Below are 15,767 nucleotides of genomic sequence, written 5' to 3' on the forward strand. Positions count from 1 at the left end.
TGTATCAAGTATGTAGCAACACATACCATCGTAATTACCAATATTCATATGCAAATATGTGCTGTAAGATTCTATTACATTATGATTTGTCATTATTAACAACTGAATGTTGAGTGTAATTTGAACAGAAGGCAGTAGTTTATCAAGTATCTCCTTACATACAGTATAACGCTTTATATCCTGCCCTCAATAATCACATCATATTTTCTGTAATGCCAAAACGGAAAATAGGTTTTACTTCTCATCATCACATGTAATTAAATCTTAAAGTAATGCATGGATTCAAAATCAATATTCATTAAAATTTAGATGTTAAACATATATAAACAAAAAATAAATAAATATAATTATTTCAATTTTCCATCGATTTTGCCTACTGATTTTAAATTCGAAGCAAGACTCAATGTATAAGTGGACTCAGATAGTAGCTTGGTAAATACAACTAGACATAGCATATTTGCTCTATTAGTTGCACACATACAGAATGAAGTGTATCATATTTTAATGATTCCGAATACAGTAAATGCAATTTTTCGTTGAACTTGCAAGATGTATGTATGTGTAGTTGAGAAGAGTACTTGTGAAAGCAAAGAGTAATCGGTGTAATTTATGCAATATTCAGACTAGACAGATGAGAAGTGTAGTACTAGTAGTAGCCTAAAGTGGGGTCACTATGCAGGGTTAAACAAGTTTGAAAGGACAGTCTAGAAACCATTAATAATCGTATGTGACTTGCACCATCCAAATATGATTCTTTTTATTCAGATTTGCATTATACTTATACATGTCATGAATAAACATTGTAAATGACTAAATGACAGAGTCGCTGTCAAAAATTTAAGTGCCTCGAAATTTTGAAATCATAAGAATCACTGAGATTAATTAATGACATAAAATTGTTGGTCTATCTAAAAGAAAAACAATTATTATGGATCATATTTTTATCCTTATAATGGAAACATTAGATTTTCTAAATAAATTATGCACTTACTGGTGCCCCGGTAGTTAAGTTTGAGGATTATTGAATGAGAATTTGATAGAATTATGTAAATTGCTCTATGGTACATGCAACTGTACAATTACAATTGACAGTTGTCCCATTTGTACTTAACCCTAAGGGTCAATCTATCTACTTATTCTCTCTGCCTTCACTTGGAATTTATGGAGATAATTATTATTGACTATGTATGGTATATTTGCATAAACATGTAAGTGTAAGGGCAAAAGAAAGAGAGAGGAAAAAAAAAGAAGAGCTTCTGGCCAATTTGAACAAGAACAAACAAATGTTGTATTTCCAGTAATTAGGATGTTGATAAGATTTTTTTCTAGTTATTTTTTTTTCCAGTGGACTGACTTTCTATTAACAAATTATTGCTATCACAATATTGCATTTAACAAACTCAAGATTAGTCATCTACTACAAAAGAAATTACTAGTAAATGAACAAATTGACTATTTTGCATGAAATAAAAATTGGAGTTTCATCAAATACAAGTATGTGTGTATGTAGAGTTATCAGAAACACAATTACTTTTCCTAGACTATAGTACATGTATGAGGGGTAAGGCCAAAATCAAAATCATATTTTGGTGTGAATAAACATTATTCAATATTTGGAATAATTGTCAAAACAGACCACCCATTCTTACAAGTGAAGAACTATAGGTTTAGGTCATGCATTTTAAAAGAAATAGTAACATTTGTTTTCACACACTTGTTCAATGCATACTTCATTCATCCCTTACCATGGCATAGTAACAGGCCAAGTATAGTTGTCAAGTCTATTATTAAGACATCTTTGTCTCAGTTCTGTTACAATCAGTGATTCAGATGCTCACTGAACATCAGCAATTTGCTGATATATTTTCAAAATGTCCTAAATTTGTTAAATCATTTCAGACAAAGGGCCTAATTTTTTTCTGTTAAATTTACTGTTTTATACCCAAACTATGGCAAATAATTGGAAATGCACGATGACACCAATTGCTATTTGAACAAAATGTCCTAAGCTAATTTTGAGACGAATAAATCCTTGTATCAAGCAAATAAATCCTTGTATCAAGCAATAATGCACAGCGTGGAGCAGTTTATTTCATAGGTTAACAAATTTAACATGTATTGATCTCTGAAATCTACTGGCCAACACATGGCGCATGTTAAGTAAAAGCATTTACAGCTCATATCTAATTACATATAAATTAAATTATTCAGGGAAAGTACAAAACTACTTAAATAATTATTATTAGAATGGACAGTATTGCATTACATACATGTACATTTAAAGTGCCTGTGCAATGCCCACTCTCACGTTAACTATTTTAGATCCGTGTCCTACTGAAGTGGGCAGTTATTGATTTTTTTTGTCAAAATGGTTACTCCTATCCAAGTAAATTTAAGATATATCTCGTGCTGTAGCCACGCCCACCTATCCTGAAACGGTCGACTGTTTCCGGATTTCCGACTCTCGCCGAAAGTGCGCCACCAAATGCCAAAATATGAGAGGAAGCCATACTCCTGAGCTGTACTTATATAACACTGCGTGATTCAACATACTTTTAAACGATATACATTTTTCGGTCGGCATTTCTTTTTTTTGTCATTTTTTTTTTTTTTTTTGAGATAGAGAGTTTTTAGAAGTTGTTTTCAGAACAAACGTTTGTGATGGTTAAACGTTGTGTTGTGGGCGGTTGCAGTAATACGTATAGTCATAGTGTAAGTATTCACACTTTTCCAAACGATCCGAAGGTGCGACGTCAGTAAACGAAAGCCGTGAAAACAACAAGAAAAGGTTGGGGTGGACCTTCTCCTTACAGCGTCATATGTAGTGTCCACTTCACGTCAGATTCTTTTTTCGAAAAACTGTCTTCGGCCGTGAAAAAACAACTAGGTTTTAAAGAGAAGCGCCGACAACTTAAACCTGGCGCAATACCAACAATTTTGAAAGAAATAGATTCCGAACCAGCCCATGATCACCGAGGCGGATTTCAGAAGAGAGAGAGACGTCGGGTAAGTGTTTCAAATCATTTGACTTGTTTTGCCATCCTGATTATCGCTTTATAGAGACAATTAAGTTTGCGTTATGTAAAGGTATCAATAATTTTTGATAGTAACACGAAAACGACGCGTCGGACAAACAGGAAATTACGCAGTCCTTACACACTGCTAATTGTTTTCATTTTCGCAGGCTAAAAGTTTCGAATTGTTCGGTGATTGGTGCTGAATGTCGAATTCACACCTCTGTTACTTTCCTTCTAGCTTGATCTGCGAAATAATTTATGGGGGTACTGGACATCTCGACCCCAAAAAATCCCGACCCGTTTTTCATACCTACAGCCAAAACAAAGTCAGCTTGGACTTTCAGTTATGAGACATGTCAAAACAAACGCTGCCAGTGATAGATTTTGCGAATAAAAAACAAAATTAATGTCCTCGTGACCCGACGCGTTCACCCATTTCAACTGAATCTATTTCCACGCGGCGGTCATTTATTTATTAACTGTGATTTGTCGTTTTTTTTAGTTATTTCCCTATTTTATTGATCACTATAGTTTAACGTCTAGAATGTCAAAATATGTTTTCTTTTTATTTTAATTTTGATGCTTCTACTGGAAATTGCATGTACTTCAATAGAACATGTATGATATGATTCTTTATGGTTTTCTATCTACTATTGTTGAATCAAAATGCTCTCATTATAATTTACAGATTACGTAGAAGAGCTCTTCAATACACTAGACTTGTATGTTGGAGGAGATTGTGTATTACATACACTTGATGATGCACCCCTGCCACTCAACAGCCAGTATGCCCACCCTGACAAAGTCTCGGCAGTTCATTGCCACACTACAAGATTCACATAACAGTGTAAATACATTTCCAGATGCTGCAACAATTATGCTAATAAAAAACAGGCTACGTTACACAGTTCACAAATTTTATTTAGACTTGTGATGAACAAAGAAATATGACAATGTAAACATTGGATTGTCTGTACATGTATGTGAGGAAAATAATGTGAATAAAATATAATTTGTACATGGATTACTATTACTATAGTATATGGTTTTAATTGAGTGACACTGTGTGACAATGAAAAAAAGGAAACACATCTTCAGATTTTGGAATCTATGAAAAACCAAGATTTGGTAATTTAAGTCCTAAATAATTCTCTGACATAAATATTGATAAATCTGTTACTGCTCACTCTGGTAGTACTGTAGTCTTTTTCAAGGAACTTCAAGTATCCGCTCGTTAACCTGTGGAGGTTTAGAAAATAAATAAGGTCACAATCTTTATTTGGCATTTGTTTATACGTAATTCATTCGTTTTATGATGCATCTTTTTTTACTATAATAAAGGCAACTATTATTATGTTATATATGTGTTTGAATTATGGATGAAAAAAATATTGAACACATTTACAATTAGTACATAAGTATAAGCAATTGCCACCCAATCCTCTCAAACGATTATTCAAAAAATAATTAAATTTTTTTTCTTCATTTTCTTTTCATAATAATATGTCAATTTTATTTCACCAAACATTTTTCAAATTTACGTTTAAAATTTTGAAACTTGCGGATGTAATGCACACCCGCGCTTCGTGTGAAGGGAAGCCAGGTCAAAACATTGTGCATTTTACGTGTGTAGAGCAGCCCACAGAGACGTCGGCCGATTCCAACAACCATATCAGAAATTGTTGATGGTGGAAAAAAATAAGAGTTTCATTTGTGCAAAAAAAAAAATCAAACGTGATAAAGTAAAACGCCGATGACATTCGGGCCACACGAGACACTCACGCCTTCGACCATGAACGAAAATCCAATATATGGATGCCAATGCACGTTTGAACGAAGCAGGCAATATTTCTGAGGAAATTCGCGATCTAAGTTTATCGAGCATAATAAAGAGTTCACACATACCTCTTTGAAATTATCGATAAGATATTTTATAAAGAGTAGTAAGCTCAACTAGAACAAAAAAAACTTGAACTTCTTACCGACTCGAAAGTTGTCCAGTGCCGAGGTTCAGCGATAGTTTACAAACGTGCGCCGGGGACGGTGACATCACTGCGACCAGCCACACCAGAACGGACATATCTCGCATCTAACTCAACCCCATGCAACAAATTTGATATCCAAGTGTTCATTATGGCCCGTTCTTCCTCGACGAAAAAGTACATAAGTGACAATTTAGTCAAAAACGAGAAAACTGCACAAGAAATTTGCCTTATTTACACGTATCGGCAATGCGAGCTGCCCAGCAACTTCCCTTTCTGACGTCACAAGGGGAATTTCTGTATGGCAATGAATAGCTAATGAGGAGCCTCGTTTTAAAATACAAAAAATAAAGTTGCTGTAGACCGAGTTTAAAACACATTTTTTCACTTAAAAAAAATAATTTATGCTTAGAAACATAAAAATTAATAATATTTATGTATCAATTGATAATTTTAGACGTGAAAATAGCAGCCATTTCACAGGCACTTTAAGGTAGAAGCCTACTCATAAATGCAAATACCCAGAATTTATTCATTTTGCAATACATTGTACTTCTGGGCAATATAAAGATATTGACTTAAGAAAAGTTGGGGGTCACCAGCCTAATTTTCAAAAAAACAAAGGTTGTATTTTAGTGAATAGTGGTTATTTTGTCAGTATTATAACGCTTTTACCATAGGTTCCTATGGCAGAGATTATTGACACATTGTAGGCTGGTGGCATAGGCTGAAGGCCCTTTTTGTTGACCTGAATTAAATTGAAAATCTGGGTTTTAAATTTTTCTTTAACATTGTGTTCTATAGAATTGTTCTGAAAATATAAGAAAAAATTTCTCAAAATAGGTCACCGTAACACACAAAAGAATGTCATTGTGCCATGTGCCATGGGACAATAGCTTCATCAAGTTCATGATCAAACAAGCATAATAAACCAATGAACATTGTCAAGTTTTTAATTTTAAATGACCAATTTTCTCAAAAAATTATGAGTAGGCTTTTCACATATGAGTAGGTTGTGCATCATGAGCGTGCAGAGTATGACAACGACAAATAGCCAACAAATACAAGCTACTGTGAAATAGTTTGAGGGTCACTGGTCTGTTGAGATCAAGAGTCCTGAACACAAACTGCATTTCAGGACTTACAAATACTACATCAAAATTAATTTAATAAGTTCACTTATATAGAATGAGATTAAACCATGACATGCTAATATCTAATATGTCACAGGTTATCTCAGAAAGCATATGAAAAAGAAGTAATTCTTTCTACTGTTAGAGCGGATAACCATGCAGGACTTTCCCTTTAAGTGTTTAATCAAAATGCTCAATCAAGAAAGTAGGTGGCAAAGTTATATTCTTTTGCATAAGGTATTGAGAAAAGTAGACAGTTAATGAATCATGGACAAGAGTAGAAAGCTAATTTAGACTGCAGCTACCTTCTAAGGAAACTCCTGCCACAATTCAATCAGCTGCCTTTCATATACATTTGGCAAAGTTTTGGATAGTCACAGTGCAAACTCAACTAATAAACTATAACTATAACAAATACACATCACACATACATGTACCATGTATATAAATGCAAGTCTATTTCTCACAATGTCACTTTGTCGTGTGTACAGGGATTTTTTTAAACAAGGGAACAGGGACGCAGCGCCCTCAGGCCATGGCCATGTGCCCCCTTACCCTGGGAAGCAGATCCTCTGGCAATCATAAAATTCTGATTGACCAGGGATCTCATGTGGCCACAGTCATCAACTGTGACCTGTCTGATAGTAATTTTGGCCCCAAGGAAGCCATAGAATGCTCCATTTTAACTAAGAATTATCAAAAACTCCACACCTTAGTAGGGAGAATCCTATCTCCCCCACTTGGTAGTGACGCTGAATTGCAGTGCTCCCTCTTGCAGTTTTTTTCCAGAAAAAACCCTGGTGTACATGTAAACAGATCTAGCATTGAATTAGTAATCAGGTTAACTTACCTTTTAATTCCCCCTAACACTGGTAAAGTAGCAGATATAGTTATTTTCAATGCAGGGACAACATGGGCAGTTATCTCAGATGATGCATGTTTCTGTCGACTACAAGAAAATACAACCACAAAAAAAAGTTAACAATGAAGACGACGATGACAATATAAAGGTTTACATTTTGTAGTCATAAATCTTTCCCTTCATTTTTGGGGGAAGATCAATATGAAGGACGCTTATTAATAAAGCACCATAGTTATTGTGTGAGTCCCATGCAATGTAAACTACATTGTTTATTTATAAATGAAATTTGAACACACTCTGCATAGTGACCATGACGATGTAAAATAATCAGATTCAATGCAAGACATATAGTGTAATATTGTACAATTAACATAGAAAAACTAAAAATACCCTGCCCAGAGAGAAATAGAATTGTAAACTAATTGTTAAGTATTCAATAAAATAGCTTCTTAGTTTTCATTTTGCACCAACAACAAAACTGAATGTCAGTCTGAATTATGGTTATTTTCAAAGCATTCAGTTAGACATGGAAAGCAAGATACAGTGTATAATGTGACGTACACATCAAATAACAAATAAGCTTCACAGCTTTCCTGATCATCTTATTGGTAATTCTACCGATTTGGAAAACAGAACGCTACATTTGACATATTAATATGATAACGCGGCATGTAACACCATAACAAAAGCATGTATTCTGAAAGGTCAAAATTGGTCTAATCAAATCACCAGTTGCAATACATGTTATCTTACCCGCTCTGTCTTTGTGCATATAGACATTCGCTACTTTCATGTTCTAATTTGTAAAAAAGTAAATGACCTCCTGTTGTCTGTAAAGTAAAAATCACAGCGGCGTAAGTAAATGGAATGTAACATGCTTACAAGAACAAAATGCAAGAGCAACTTTCATTTAGCGTACTCATTTGCAATGGACACAAACGGTATTATCATACATCTGTCTGTAGGATCCGCTGTATATACGTGTATAATGCCATAATTTGAGCAGTATTCAACAGATTTATTGATTTTACCTTGTTAGGAAATTCCAAATATGAAACAAATATGTGATAATTCCAAAATGATGGCCATGTTTCAAAATGAAGTTTATAGCAAGAACATTGCATTAATTTTCACCATCTTGTTTTGTTCTGGGCTTTATACACCAAGCGGGTAGATTGACTGAGGAGATGTGCGATAATAAAATAAGGATACATAAAAGTGAGCACACAAACAGTATTAAAGATTGACATCATTGATACTTCTTGTTGTACTGCCTTCATACGCACCATTAGGTTTCTCATAATAATAACTACATAATATATTATAATTTTCATATATTATACTAATTATTAAAATAAGGTTGATCAATACAGTTTAGTTGTTTCACAAACATGGGGAGTTCAATGTGGACGCGCAAAAGTTTTCAGTTTTCATATTCTATTGCCAAAGGTAAATTACGGAATTGTTGTAATTTCACAAATAGGTCCGTATCTACCTTTCAAAGTTAAGTTCCTTGGACGACGGTGAACAGAATATGGCACCAAAACATGTTTAACATTTTAATAGATACCATGGTACATCAATATTGTCATATTGTCATGTCAATGCAATTAATTAACCGATGTGTCACTGACAGTAAAGATACATTAATACATGTACACGGTATTTATTAATACACATGTACTGTATTTTACAACCATGATTTGTTGCACCCATGAAAATATAGTCGGTATTTTCACTATTGATACGCAAATGAGTAAAAAAACAAAAAACAAAAAAAAAACATAATCTCAATTGTATATTTTGGGTTTGTGTCGTATTCCACAGGATACCTTCATATGTGCATTGAAAATAATTCCTAATGAATGTTGCAGAGGAATAGAAACTATAACAAATTGGATTTGGAACAGTGAATCTGTAAGTTTGCAATAGTTGTGATGTGCTGGCCAAATTTAAAGTAGATCACAACCCTTGTTCACTATGTTCATGAACATATAGCCACTGGATACACTGCATCACTCGTGAAAATAACTTCCAAACCCCACAAATGTCATGGGAAAAGCCAGGGGGTTCTGTCATAGATTCCAGACAGGAAAAAAAAACACAAAAAAAACAGCACATGACTAAGTGAAAGAATCACAAGGGCCATTGTATAATTTTACAGAATGAAACAAAAACAAAGCTTATTTTTACAGATTCCTAACCTTGTGTTGTATGTTGAATAGCACACTGTGGTAAACTATGTTTGTAGTGAAAAATGAACCGTAGATATTCACAGAAGTAAAGAAAAAAATAATAATAGTATACCGGATAAAAATTTATACTAAATATTAGCTTAAGGTAGAAGCCTACTCATAAATTAAAAAAACTCAGAATTTATTCATTTTGTAATAAAATGTACTCCAAGGCAATATAAGGATATTGACCTAAAAAAAGTTAGGGGTCACCAGCCTTTTTTTCGAGAAATTGATGGTTGTATTTTAGTGGAAAGTCGGCATTTTGACACTATTAGAACACTTTTACCAGAGATTTTATGGCAGAGATATTATGCAATATCTCAAAATTTAGCCTGGTGACATAGGCTGAAAAAATCATATATTGTTAATGATGGAGTACTTGTTCTGAATTATTTAAAAAATCTGGGTTTTGAAAGGTGTCAAAAAATGCAATTTTTCTTTAACATTGTGTTCTATGGAATTGTTCTAAAAATAGCAATTTTCAAGAAATATTAGGACACGTTTCTCAAAAGGAATAACTGTAACACACAAAATAATGCTATTTCATTGTATCATGAGACATTAGCTTCATGTTTGTACATAATAAACTAATGAACATTGTCATGCGATTTGTGACCAATTTTGTCAAAAATTATGACTAGGCTTCTACCTTGATGTGTAATTTAAAAAAAAATAATACATAAAATGTAATAATAAACTGTTTTTTTGCAGACTGTGTTTGGAGAGGGAGTAATTATATGCTATGCTAATCCTCTTATAGAATTTACTGAATGAAAGCAGTTACAACATGGTGTCTTGACAACGCTTGTTGTCAGGGAATGAAAGACCAAATTGGGTTGGATTTTATTTTTTGAAAAAAAGTTAAAAACATAAAAGTGATTAGTTGAAGCCCAGCTATTTAGTGTACAACTGTAAGCTACTTATTGTTCCTAAGACAAAAAGTATTTAGTCTATAATGAATTTTACTGTCTAATATCAAAAGTACATGTGACAGAAGCACACGTGTACATGTACATGTACATACATATATAAATTTGGATGTATGCCATTTATGCAGAACTATGATAATCAATACATTGACATGTTTCAACCAGAATTTGAAAAACGAATGCGGGCAAAGTCAATGATTTTTTTTTAATAAAAGGAGAATCTACCCCTCCCTATTCTGAATAAAGGGGGTGATTTTTTTAAATCATGACTTGTTTGTATCACAACTTCACCATGTTGTTTTGGCATTTATATTCAATCCAATTCAGTTCTATGATTTTTATTCAAATAACCTATATACAATTATTCTGACGTACAATTGCTTCAGTGTGAAAAAAGACTTCAACATTGAAAAAAACAATTCACTTAACTATACAAACCATAATTAGCTGACTCAGCATATTGACAGCTGCTGTAGTGTCAAACCTAATATATCAGACACAGATGTGTATTGGACATGTGACTGTCTTTATAATACTGTAAACTGCTTAATTTTCACTGCTAGAAATTGTCTCAATGTAAAAATTTTATGGCATTTTTAAATACAAAATTTCACGCAAGTCACTATTAAACACACGTTGTAGGACCCAAGAGAAATTTACATTCCTACAGAATTTAGCAAATTTCACTTACTCGCAAAATTTGCCCATCGCAAAATTAAAGGAAAAACAGTTATGCAAAGCCACTGATCTTTGAGCTCTAAACATAAAACTGTTTATCATAAATACATGAAGAGTACATACCGCAACAGCCAGAACAGTGGAATCTGGTTTCCATTCTGCAAATCTGTTTTTTCCCAGAACAATAACGGAATCATCAGATCTTCTGTAACTAACTATGTGCACACATGGCTGCAAAAAAAAAAAATTAAGATTACCTTCCTATTGTACCTTCACCTTGTGCAATTTTTATAACAATTTCAATTCATCAAGGTCATTTTTATTGAATAATAATGTAGAAATTTGTATGTGAAACCTAGTGCTTGTATTTTTTTTAGTATAATATTTCAAATTATCAATCAGTGCAATTTATTACAATAAGCTTGTTACTGCATATTTTGTAGGCAACTTTTAAAATATTATACAAATATAAGGTATGAGGTGCCCCCACCCCTACCCCAAACACACACGGGAGGGAGTAGGCAGAGGTCACTAATCTGATTAGAGGACTGTGGTCTGCCTGATACTGTAACTGGATATAGCTAACAGTAGGGAAGTGGTTTGAGTTAGGATATTTTTGAGTCGACTGGTTAGGGTTAGGTCTTATTGTAAATGGAGAGGAATACTTTGACAGACAAGTACTAACTGTGAAGACTTGAACTGAGGACAAGAAGTTATTCTGACAGGGTACAAAGAGTTGGAAAGTTAGTATAGTGTGGAGTTGATTTTTTTTTTTTGGAAGAGGTGATAGGGTTCAATTGTTTATTTTGCCAAGATATTTAACACCAATTAAAAATAAACCCTTGCTGCCATCCTGAAATATACACAGTAAAAATTCAGTGTCAATATCAGAGCCAGTGACAGCAAAACATCGTCATACATTCAAACAATCTCCATCAAGTTATCGAGGTGATTTACTAAACTACATTGGAAATATACCTTAGATTGATATATAAATGTATATTTGTATGCTATTATTATGATTACATATTCTTGATATAAGGACAATATTATTAAACATCTTTAGTCAAATTTGTTGTCAAGCACACAGGAGAAATCAGCTGGTAATTCTGCATTAATTTACTCAGAAGGAAATATATGTATAGCAGGACTTGAGAACTGTGAACTAAGTGTACTGTACATATAGCAACACCAAATTACAAAACTTGTACAGTATCTAATATTATCTCTGTAGAGACCATTATCAGGTATACATATGTAACTTTGTGAATGAACTGCCCAAACAGGTCAACTGCATACACAAGAAAGCCATTGTTGAAAGTGGGTAACATTATCTTTCAAAAGACCCCCTTAGATTCTAATGACAGGAAGTAGCCTTTGAGAAAACCCAGACAGAGTCTTGGAATGTTCCAATAAACCATAACATAAACCAAGCTTGACAATACTCTACTTTCCTGGTCTTTGTGATTACAGTAAAGCACATACATATGAAGTTGTTGTATGATACTGTCTGATAAGTTTACACTCAATGGCTGCTAGTTAGTGCCAGTGTTACCTCTATCTATAAAAGTAAAATTTGAATAACATTTTCTGGAACATCTTACTCATTGACTTAACCAATTAATTAAATATATGATTTATGAAACAAATATTCACATAGATTAGAATAGTTGTGTTAACCGGGGTACTTCATGTTTCTTATATTGGACTTTACTCAAGCATTGTTTGTGTGTACGTTCCAAATAAAATATCCTATCATATCCTATCCATACAAACAATAAATAAAACTAACATTCAAACAAAACTCCTAATTACAGCAGTAGCAGATGGTGTCCTTTGCAACATGTTGGTTTCAGATATTGGTCTCATCCTGTAAAGTTTGAACTTCACTTCGACATCAATGACAATTGCCTCGATATGCCTAAGGTGTCTATCTTGGTGCCCCTTCAAAAAATACAGATATTTCCTATACTTTTGCTGTACACTAAAGCAATGGTATCAAATTTTGCCCTGAAATTGGGTGTCCTTTCAACCCTGATTAAATTACCTCGTAAAATACATTATTTGTTTACAAATGCTATTTAGCTACTACTGCCCTTTAACACATGAAAATCCAAACAGGAACTCTCTGCATGCACATGCATAAACAGATATAAACCAAGGAGCTAATATTTCACTCGTCTTAGAAGATGACAGGAAGGTGGTTTTAATCCTACTTACTAGAATTCTTTTCCTTGGATTTTGATCATACCCCCAATCAATAGAATAACTATATATCAGTGTTACATGTTTTGTTTTATCTATGTTTTATTTTTTGATGTTTTGAAGTACCGTATATAAAATTAATTGAAATTATATGAATAAGAGCATATCTGCAAACAGTAGTTTTAATTAATGTCTATGCCTTTCAAGTAGATACAACGGAAATAACAGAAATACAGGTTTTTTATGTGTGTTTTTCCTGCAACTATTCCTATCCCCCAACAGAATGAAAATAATTAAATATTTAATTAATGACATTATCAACACTTTAAAGAAATTAGACATTGGGAATAAAACGGTGATACATCGATACCTATTTATTATTAAAACTGTGTAGCGACCAGTGCTGTCGCTGTTGCACGAATGCTTGGTGAGCCAATTAATATTACGAACACAACTACACGTTAAGAAACTACGCAATATGAGCCAATGTTTGTTTCGCCTAAAGTGAGGTCAAGGTCGAAAGATACCGAAAAATAACCTAAACATTTGATAAACAAAATAAACACCTCATTATCAGCTGATCGTATTCGATCAACGTCGACGGGTCAAATGACGTGCACAGATTTGGACATAAACGTGGAGTTTTTACGAAACTCAATTATTTAAAAGGCACTCATAAACAAAATAACCACCATGCTAATTTACATATAACAGTGTAGCTCAAGAAATCTACAAAAGTTTTTTTTTTTGTATATATATTCATTTGGATTGTTTCTTACCTTGTAGTACCATACGTAGAAAGCCTGAGCGGTAAGCACGGCGAAGAGAGATCGATCCCGGTTAGCCACGACATACTCGAGAGTATCTTCTTCTTCGATCGGGAGGGACAGTAATTTGGGCCATCCGATAGGGAAATACATAACGACAAAATGCTGACAAATCTGGACAAAGTAGCAAACAATTAAAGAAGAGTCAAGACGACTCAAGCCGCCATCTTTTTTTGAAGCGATATGAGAGTATGGTAAATAGTGGTTTATAACGTTTCATTTGATTGGCTAAACCATTATCCATATACATTAATTAAATATTGGTGCATTTAAATACAAACCAGTAACAAAATACAAATAATAAAATCAATGTTAATTTTATATTTTTATATAATTCATTGAAATCCGAGAAAGTAAAAAATACTTTTTTGACCAGTAGCAACGAGTATTTTGTGTCGAATAACAAATCTCGCGAATTCGCGTGAATTATCGCGAGAATTAAGCGAACACAACATCTCGCAACACGGAAACCATAGTAATCCGCTACATCTGTGATTGTCGAGCAGCGGTTGATTTGAACAGTTGTCACCAAACCAACCATCCGGGGCACTTGGTTTGTTTGCCGTAGTATGTTGAACTGGTCACAGACCTAATAATGTATTTGATGTGGTCGGCTTATAATGACAACAGCAGACACCTCACACCAACAACGAAATAATTTCGACGTTGGTCGAAGGTGGCGCTGTTTTCAAATGGTTGTCTTTATCAGATCAGCGTTGGTGGCTTGTCGATCAATTATAATTGGTTTACTAGTCTCCTGGAGACGCTCGCACCTGACGGGTCCGTTGATAGTTTCATGTAAATACCATTACAAGTGCAGCAACTGGCCGGCGTTTCTGACAAAGTTTTTGCTCATCAGGGACAGTAATCAACAGGGCTAATCGGAAACGTAACTACAAGATTTCCCGAAACCACAACAGGTGAGTTTTGTCGGTAGTTAGAGAGAATTACAGGCCGCATTTCACAGCTTTATTCCTCGAAAAACACTGATTGGAAACGTTGACTAACTGCTATTCCTGCCTACCGCGAAGTGATCATGATCGAGCGTCGCCGTGTTTTGTATTGCATGTTTCAACTTGAAGTGAGAAAGTAAGCACTTACGAAAGCTGAAGTACACGTTTCGACAACTATCTTCGGCGATAATCCAAAACTGTCTAGACGCGAAATTTCCCAGTTAAAACTATAATTGCTTGGTGTTTTTCCCCCGGTTAACGTGATTGGTACGGTTCGTTGGTCACCATAGCGTGTGACGTTGTCGCCTCAGTCAGAATGCCTTCCAGTTCAACCTTGAGAAGTTTTAATACAGTAAACTTCACATTTGAAATTTTAAAAGATTCATTTTTGACACCTGTTATGTCCACCCCATCGGCTAATTGCTATGATTTTCTTCGTTCAAAATAAATACACTGCTAGTTTTAAAAATTGACTGAACTTCTCAATAATTTTTCCAAAGTGGGGATACTAAATTTGTTTAATAAGCCAAAAATGATTTATATATTTACAATTATCTGTAAATATTTAAAAAAAAATAAAATTAAAATGCAGTCAAGACAAGAAAAATATAAAAAAATTACATTTTGTCTACAGCCAAATGTACAACTTCGACAAGATGGTAGATTTCTGTATTATTATTTTTTAAGGTAATAGGTGATTAAAGTTTTGCTTACACTGAAACAAAAATGTTATTTCTTGCTTTGACCTTGAACCCCTAATAAAAACTAGAGCAAATACAAGCTGCAACACTGTTAAAATAATTATTTTCACAATATTTACATAGCCACATCACTGCTACAACTATTTCTTAAAATTCTAAATATTCAACTGCTTGTTTTTTGAAATGAAAGAATTTACCTCGTGGCGGTAATGGCTGTTGACATTAATAGTGACAAAAGATTCA

At 33.7% G+C, this 15,767-nt stretch overlaps 2 protein-coding genes and 1 long non-coding RNA gene across 4 annotated transcripts in view; 2 read left to right on the top strand and 1 right to left on the bottom strand.

The window, feature by feature from the left end:
- The window catches only part of LOC102802425 (guanine nucleotide exchange factor subunit RIC1-like), a 44,801-nt gene extending 30,746 nt beyond the window's left edge, over positions 1-14,055 (bottom strand). For both annotated transcript variants that reach the window (XM_085503165.1, XM_078010021.2), the window contains exons 1-4: positions 13,823-14,055; positions 10,962-11,069; positions 7,748-7,824; positions 6,983-7,081 (exon numbers count right to left, since the gene is read on the bottom strand). In XM_085503165.1, coding sequence (XP_085359291.1) covers positions 6,983-7,081; positions 7,748-7,824; positions 10,962-11,069; positions 13,823-13,963 — 425 coding nt within the window. In that variant the 5' untranslated portion in view covers positions 13,964-14,055. The remainder of the gene's footprint in view (positions 1-6,982; positions 7,082-7,747; positions 7,825-10,961; positions 11,070-13,822) is intronic.
- On the top strand, positions 2,801-4,041 carry LOC146738329 (uncharacterized). The gene is made up of 2 exons (XR_014930349.1): positions 2,801-3,006; positions 3,706-4,041. It is a non-coding gene; the product is annotated as an uncharacterized LOC146738329 (long non-coding RNA).
- Positions 14,056-14,607: 552 nt separating the features above from the next.
- Positions 14,608-15,767, top strand: part of LOC100371960 (dynein light chain Tctex-type 5-B-like) — a 31,650-nt gene continuing 30,490 nt past the window's right edge. The window contains exon 1 of the mRNA XM_085503167.1: positions 14,608-14,790. The gene's annotated coding sequence lies outside the window, so the exon portion shown is untranslated. The remainder of the gene's footprint in view (positions 14,791-15,767) is intronic.

This window comes from Saccoglossus kowalevskii, chromosome 9 (assembly GCF_978046115.1).
Source record: "Saccoglossus kowalevskii chromosome 9, keSacKowa6.1, whole genome shotgun sequence".
Classification (NCBI taxonomy): domain Eukaryota; kingdom Metazoa; phylum Hemichordata; class Enteropneusta; family Harrimaniidae; genus Saccoglossus; species Saccoglossus kowalevskii.